Source organism: Antrostomus carolinensis, unplaced genomic scaffold (genome assembly GCF_000700745.2).
Source record: "Antrostomus carolinensis isolate BGI_N321 unplaced genomic scaffold, ASM70074v2 scaffold55409, whole genome shotgun sequence".
Classification (NCBI taxonomy): domain Eukaryota; kingdom Metazoa; phylum Chordata; class Aves; order Caprimulgiformes; family Caprimulgidae; genus Antrostomus; species Antrostomus carolinensis.
The window spans coordinates 28,174-36,056 of record NW_010340356.1 but is presented as its reverse complement, the minus strand read 5'-3'; the positions used below and the strand labels follow the sequence as shown (position 1 = coordinate 36,056).

Genomic DNA, 7,883 nt, shown 5'->3' with positions numbered 1-7,883 from the left:
CAGCTGTCACTCGTCCATCAGCTCCCCATGTTCCTGCTCTGTCAAACATTTCACTAAGTATTGCTTAAACAAAGATGAAGGTAGTAAGCTCCGTAGCCTAGCAGGCTCAAAGTGCAGGCCTAGTGAGGCAGAGTGGAAGGAATTGGGTTGTGTATTGCGGTTAAAGAATATGGGCTTTGGGAAAGGATGACTCTTGGCTGTATGAAGGCTTTGGTACACAGTAAGTGGGTTTAACAAGTATGGCTTACCCTAGTATAGAATGTGGTTTGGGTTTTTTTGTTTGTTTATTTTTCCTTAATGTAGCTACTCTTGAAAATAAGGAAGTTTGGAGGTGTTAGATATGACAACAAATAAACCACAGTTTAGGTTGCTTCCCTGGTAACTTGCACAAGGCCCTGTATTGTAATGTGGAGGGGAAGGAAGCAGCGTGCCGCCAAACTTAGTCTTTCAGTCCTGCTTTTGTTTGCAGTTCATTCTGTTTCTCATTCTGAAGTAAACCTGACCAATACAAGGAGTATGTCTTGTGCTCACTCTGGCATGCCTGCCTTCAGTTTTCTTGTTACAAGGGCTGCAGAAGTCACAGCATTGACAGCTCTTCTCTTGAGCTCAAGTTAAAACTTTTGTGATACACGTGCAGAGTCTCCATTTGAAAAGTTCAAGTTCCCATAAAACAGCAACCAGAGTGTGTTGTCAGACAGTGTAGTGGCTGTTTACTGTAATTGCTCTGGATGTTTTGGCTGGGAGCTCTGAATTGCTTTCTGCAGAGATGCTGATTTCTTGCCAGTGACCAGGCAGGGGACATGGGTTCCTAACACTGTCGCTCTTGACCTGTGCTAATAGCAGATGTCTGTGGCAGGTGGTGTGAATGTCTCCCCTCTAGCACCTAATGAGACTCCTCTTCTTCAGTTGACTGAAGATGTTCTGTTTCACCACCCTGTGTATAATGCTTGTTACTGAACTCTTTCCAGGGCATGTGAAATGGCCGCAGATGACAAACGGTCTCCGACACTGGACTCTACCAGTGATCTACCTCGTTCTCCTAGTAGTCCATCTCATCTCACTCACTTCAAACCCCTGACTCCTGACCAGGATGAGCCTCCTTTTAAATCAGCCTACAGCTCTTTTGTAAATCTCTTCCGTTTCAGCAAAGGTAAGTGCTTGGGGGAATGTGTGTGCATGGATTGTGCGTGCTGTGTGTTTTATGGATGCCCTCTGCTGCCACATAAATTTGTAAGAACACCTCTGAATAAAAGAGCATAATGTCAGATGGCTGGTCAAATGGATGGTGAGTCAGTTTTTCTGTGAGGGATGCTGCATCTTGCTTTTGGGGGACATAGTGGAGCTTTACTGTGGGAGAACAAATCTGCGGCTGCCCGTGAAGGTCAGAGACCAGCCAGTTAGCAGATAGCATTGCATAGCTTCTTAGCTGGGCATCTGGATTTCCGTTGCCTGTATGAAGTTTTTGGGGCTAAAAGCAGGAGTAACCCTCTGCCAGCCAATATGAGCAAAATGTGTGCCTGTCCTTCCAATGGAAGTTCTTACTCTAGACTTCTTCTACTCCTCACCTTCCTGTGCATTTTATACCTTCAGCTGGGTGACAGCTGTGCTGCAATAAAGCAGTGTATTTACAGGAAGTCCACCTTTAATTTGCATGGCTTAGATGTTCCCCATCAAGAGGTCTGAAGTGTTGTGAAAGTTTTGTATATTAAAAAGAACTACTTGATTTTGGCCTTTGGGTTACGTGTATCATGAAACATTTATATTCTCAGTAGGTAAGCTCTTAAAGAACTAAGTGAGTTTTTCTTTTGTGTTCTGAAGAAATATACTGCAAAGAGTGCTGAATGAATGCGCCTTGGTTTTGTACAAAAACTGTGTGTCTTTGCTGGAGATGGCAAACTGGTCAGCTGCTTTTGTTTAGTCTGTTCATTATCCCACTCTGCTAAGCATATTTCGGCAATGTTTGGGCTAGGGAAAAAGAGCCAAGGTAACTTTTTGCATAAGCAAGCTGATCTGTTCAGACTCTTTTTATGCAGAATGAAAAATAATTACTTGTTATGACTGCCATAATTTGCATAGTAGAATATCACCTGTCATTATTAATTTATTAAAAGTAACATAAGATGTGGTCAATATTAGCTTTACTTGTTTGACAAATGTAGCTGGAGTCAGCAAAGTATTATGTTGAAAAAATGGGAAAACAACCTTGAAACAGTACATGAAATGGGCACCTTACTGGAATCAGTGAGAACCTGTCTGTACTTGATCCTCTGATGGAAAAAGGTGGTTTATTAAAGGCTGCGGTAACTTTAATGTGACCTCAGTACTGGCTTCTAGCATAACTGAGAAACAGCAGAAGCTGATAATCAAGCATAGCTATTCCATATAGCAAGAATAATTCATGCTTGATAGTTTGTTTTTTTTAGATACTTTTCACATTACAGATATTTCTGAAGTAGTCTGAGCCTTGACAGATGAGTTCTACTTACTGTCCTGTTTCCATGTTTTTATGGTACTTTTTAGACTGAAAATTAACGTATTTTGTTATATATAGTCATGATTCAAATGAACTATTTATGAGAGTTTTTTTACCCTTAGTTTTGCATGCAGTACTGGTTTTCTTTATCATGTCTGAACAGTTGGTTTCTTGCTTTTTGTCAACTCCAGATGATGGCAGGCTTTCATCCCCAGCAGAGAGAGCAGAGGCAGGACAGAGTGATCCACAGGCGTTGAGTGGTGGCTGGTCCAGTCCTCAGCATCCCACCAGGGCTCAGTCTCTGAGGTCACCGGTTCCTTACAAAAAACAACTGACTGGTGAGCTGCAAAGAAGATCTTCTACTACCCTTGGTAATTTCATCTTTTTGTAATACAAGGGAATGTTGCACTAGCCAGTCTGGGATCCTTCAGGGTGAGGTGGAAGGAGGTGAACAAAGATTCATTTGCTATCTAGATTGATAGCAGAATTTGGTATCAGGCTACACTGCTTCCGTTAGTGATGTTGCACTTTAACCTCAGAAACATGTTCCCTCCACTCTTAGTGTTCCAGCAAGACACTGTTGTTGGGGTTCTGCTGTTTCAATTACAGAACAGTCTGGAGCAAAAGAGGCTACCAGAATACATCCAGTGTGTTAAAGTCACTTGAACCTGGATCCTGAGAATTTCTGCTTTGTCTTGAGAGACTTCAGTTTCTAAACAACCACATGCAAACTGTAACTTTAGAGCTCGGTCTGAATGGGGTTGGTGTTTGTTTCTTCAAGGGAGTTATAATGCAGGTTTTTGCTTGTAGCTGTTTTGAGGAGAGTTCAATAGGAACTTGTGTCTAAACCTTTTTTTATTCCTGACCTTGGAACTATTACCAGATGCCATACTGAATCTCTTTTAGCTGAAATGGAATTGAATGTGATTTCAAAGGTGCAACTGTGTACTGGCTTTATGAAGATGTGGAAGAGCTACTAGAATAAACTGCAGGTGTCCCTCTTGAGATCTGCCTGGTTACTGTTGGCTGTTTGTGATAGCCTTCAGCAAGCTGCTAAGTTGGGTAAAAATCCTGTGCAAGACAATATTTCCAAGAGTATGGTACCTAGTGCAAACAAATTAAATGTTGTTAATGTGTGGGATTTTTAGAAATATGACTGGCCTTCGTAACCAGGCAAATGTCCAGTGCAGATAACTAGCATTTTAATCTAAGTCATTTGCATGTTGTCTTAGTTGAACACATTCATCATCTTCCTCCTTGCCCTCTAGTATGATTTGTGCTATTCAGTTGTACCCATCACAACAAAGCAATTAAGGCTTTTTTTTGTTTGTTTCTTTTTGTTGGTTTTTGTTTGTTTTTTTAAAGCTTTTTCTCAAATGTGCCAGGTACTGCAGTGTGCTCTTGGCTGAATTGCCAATTTACTTCATTCTTAGCTGCCTCTTGTAAATCTTGGAAATTATCTGGGGGTTACAGGTTAGAAACCTTTAGGTGAGGTAGGTTGTTCAGTACTCAGAAGGCAGAAATAATTTGCTGTTTGACTTCCACTGGGAGTAGGCAGCCAGGGAAATGAGACCTAGTCTCAGATTTTGGGGAGGGACTGTTGCTCCATTATTCCAACTTCTTTTCAGAACCTCCATTCATGTCCCTGGGTTTGGGTGAAAATATGCTTAGAAAAATGTGATGATGAATCGACCTGGAAAGAAGTAAATTTAGACCAAGCAGGAGTTGCTGGCTTTTTGAAGAGATTTCTGGGATACTGGGTGCTGAGTGGCCTGACTCATTGTTGAGTATCTTCCCCCAAATAACCTTGGTGCTGTAACAAACATGAACTCTATATAATACAAGTAAAAGTGTATGGGATTGGTGAGGCAGTTTCAGGGGAGTTTTTCAGGTGATCTCAGTGTATTTGAAGAGGGGAAAAATACTTGCATCTTTCCTCTCCAAAAAGCAGGCATTGCTTTTTTTGAAGCAAACTTCAGAAAATTAATTTTCATGCCTTCTTTTTTCTTAAAAAGTGCTGAATAATCAGGTCTTTGAGGATTTATGAACATTGAGCTGAAGAGAATTTTACTTCTGCCATTGCAGCTGATGCTGAGCTGCACAAATAATCTTAGAAATTATTCTTATATCTGAAGAATGAAAACTCTGACAAGGAGTTATGTAATTTACATAAACACCTAGACTGGTAGGTCAGTTCGCCCACTTGGTTCAGTGACAGTGAGATGTCTAATCTAGTTGAGTTTTCTTGCAGCCTGTAAATGTCTTTCTAGGCACTTGTGTTAGCGTATGGCCTGCTCTCTTCCTGTAAACCTAAACTAGCAGTTAAGTTGCAATCAAGTGTTCTCATAGTGTTTTTGTCTTGTTATTCACTGTAAAATTAATGCTAAAATACATAGGGTCATGAAAGAAACTCTGGAAAAATATATTTCAGTGATTCAGTAATTGAAGATTGCATGACTTACTGAGCAAATCTTTCTGTGGCCTGAACTCAGAAGAATGTACTGAGTAGGTAATCATAGCTGGAACGGTATTGCAGGTTCCTTTCCAGTGATCACAGTGGGGAGAATAGGAAAAAGAGGAGAAAAACATACAGTATTTCAGAGGATGTATAGGTTTGGCCAAGGATCAAGAGCCATAAATACATATAGGAAGGATGAGGGCTACTGTTGAAATATGAGGACTCCTTCCCCCGCTCCCCCAGCTGTAGGAGTTAGTTTTTAGCTTAGGAAAGATGAATAGGTTAGACATAAGTCAAATTGGAAATCTAGATGGGATTCCTTTGGTATATTGAGGTTTTTTTCAGTGAACATACAGACGGGAAGGGAATGGATAGGAAAACCACAATTGCTGCATAAACTGGTAGTCCTGATGTCCCACACTCATGTTGGTGTGTTATATTAAAGGGCTGAGATTCAACTGGCTTTTGTTTGTTAAATGCAAAATGATATCAGGTGAAAAATGACTGTCTGGTATGAGTGTTTGGATAGGGAGGAAGAGTAAATGGATCAAGATATAGTAGAGTTGTGGACTGAGAAAGTGCTGGTTGGACAATGACAAGCAAAAATTTGTGGAGCTGATCTAGTTGTCGTAACAGATAAAATATCACTTAAATAAAGTTTAATTTTATTTTAAAAACCTAATTTATCGTGTGTAATTTTAATTGTAGATGGTGGGGTGTGGGGTTTTTTTTGGAGGAGGATGTGTTTTTGTTTAATAGCATGTACTGAGTTTGCTGCTTCAGAAGCACTAAAAATGCTTGCCACCACTTAGTTGTCTAAGTGTGGTCAAACCTCTTGGGATCAAATCAAAAGAAGCTATGAAATCTCTTCAGAAGTGCAACTGATGGCAGTTGGGATGATGATGTGGCCAAAGCAAGATAAACACTTTTATAGTTTCTTTGTTTGTGGAAAGAAATGTGAATTTTGCAGATTTAATGGTGAAATAAGGAAATATAGTTACAATGCTGAAAACATATACATCTGTAAATTGTGGGTGCATTAGCTGAGAAAAGAGCTGTGGTATTTATAGTAATAGAATTTGGATCAGGAGCAAGAGTTAACCTAAGATTGATACATGTGATTTCTTTTGTAAGGATGATGTTTTAGACATAGAATGTCCTGTACTGCAGGAACGATAACTTCTTACATTCTTGCTATACAATGTGTTTTCCACTAGAAAAAAAGAATTCACGTGGTTGAAAAGGAAAAGAGCCAGCTGAATTTTAATCTGAGAATCAGACAGCTTCTCTAGTATAAACAGGTTAGCCATGTGCTCCTGCTGCTGATGGCACACTTTTTCTAATGTGGATGACATCCTTTTAACATTGTGTAACACAGAAAAGGGCATTTAACTAACAAGAGACCCAGTGTGGAATTACCCGTGGCATTTCCTCAGTGCTATGTGTGTTCATGTTTTGGGAAACACTTGCCTGACAAGATTTGTAGCTAGTTAGGCAGGAGGCCTGATAGTAATTTTTTAATTGGAAGCAACATTCCTGGAAAGAAGATATTCTTGAATTCAGAAGTTACAGCAGGAAAGTCCAGGAAGTAAATGCAGCATAGATTTCATGATAGAAGTAAGGAGGAGCCAAAGGTTTCTGTGGTATTATCAATGTTTTCTTGAAATATTAAAGTCCCTTTAATCACCCTAAAATACACAACTTGGTGCTGTCCAAAAGTGTATTTGTTTGATTTTTTTATTTAAAGAATAAATTCCAAGTGGCTAGCCACAGAACAGGGTTTAAGTACTCTAGAATCTCTTCAAAATCTTCTCCTATTGTGGATTCTTTGTTGTATATAGGTCATTAAAAAGCAATACGTGGGCTGATTAACTAACAACATCTGCTAAGAGTCTGAAGAGGAGGCATGGAATCCCACAGTTTTAATCACACAACTCTAAGGGTTTTGATTGCCTGCACACCAAGGAATAGCCTAGTTGTTACTGCACAGCAACAGTTAACATGCTTCTGCTAGTGCTGTCATTTTTTTTCTGACATCAGTGATATCTAAAGCAGTAAACAGAAAGCGGCCATGTCCGTTCTTCCTGTACTAGGGGGAATAAAAATAAATTGCTAGTCAGATGGAGAGCAGCGAAGCTGGTAAGAAACTTTAAACTATTCAGAAAAGTTGATGTAGAAAAGTGACTCTGAAAATCTTTACGTTTTCAGGTAAATACAGCACTGTTTGCAGATCCTTCTGGGGAGAGGGATCCTATTTGTAACTCATACAGCAATGCTTCAAAGTAATTAGCATTTTATAGAAATGAAATTAACTGTATTACCTTTTTATTCAGTAGTCTCTGCTATAATTAATCAAGAATGACTGTACAAGTTCTCAACAACTTGGCTTTTTTCCTAGAAAATAACAAACCAAAATACTCAAAAATGTGAACCTCTGGATGCATTTTATTCTAGTTACTGTTTTTAATAGAAGCTGAGCAATTGAGTCCTGAGACTTGCTGCACTCATTTATAAATAAGTTCAGGTTAAGGCATTGACTTATACCAGTCTTAGAATGAATGTGAATATTGTTGCAATTATGGTGTTAAGTATTAATACCCTCTAAAATGAGACCTCAGTGCTTTCTAAAAGGCTATTACAAGGTTCATATAATACATTGAAAGTAGCTTCACTTCTTCGAAAGATGTTTTAATTCTCAGAGAACTTAAATTGGTTCTTGTAAACACAGAGAATGGTATTTAAAATGTCAGTCAGAGCAAGCTGTTGGGCATCAGAAGCTCCTTTTAGGGGAGAAGAGTGCAAGGGCAGGAAGTGATGCGTGCTGTAACTTTGTAAAGTACATACACATGTAAACATTTCTCCCTGTAATGGGGTTTTGTGTTGTGATGTGAATGTTGATGTATTATGGAAGAAACAAATACTACTTTCTCTTCCCTTCCAGATAATCGAAGG

General features: G+C 39.3%; 1 protein-coding gene across 1 annotated transcript in view; it reads left to right on the top strand.

The window, feature by feature from the left end:
* Positions 1-978: 978 nt before the first annotated feature.
* Positions 979-7,883, top strand: part of LOC104531266 (1-phosphatidylinositol 3-phosphate 5-kinase) — a 22,314-nt gene continuing 15,409 nt past the window's right edge. Inside the window, exons 1-2 of the mRNA XM_029087013.1 lie at positions 979-1,150; positions 2,692-2,844. Coding sequence (XP_028942846.1) covers positions 979-1,150; positions 2,692-2,844 — 325 coding nt within the window. The remainder of the gene's footprint in view (positions 1,151-2,691; positions 2,845-7,883) is intronic.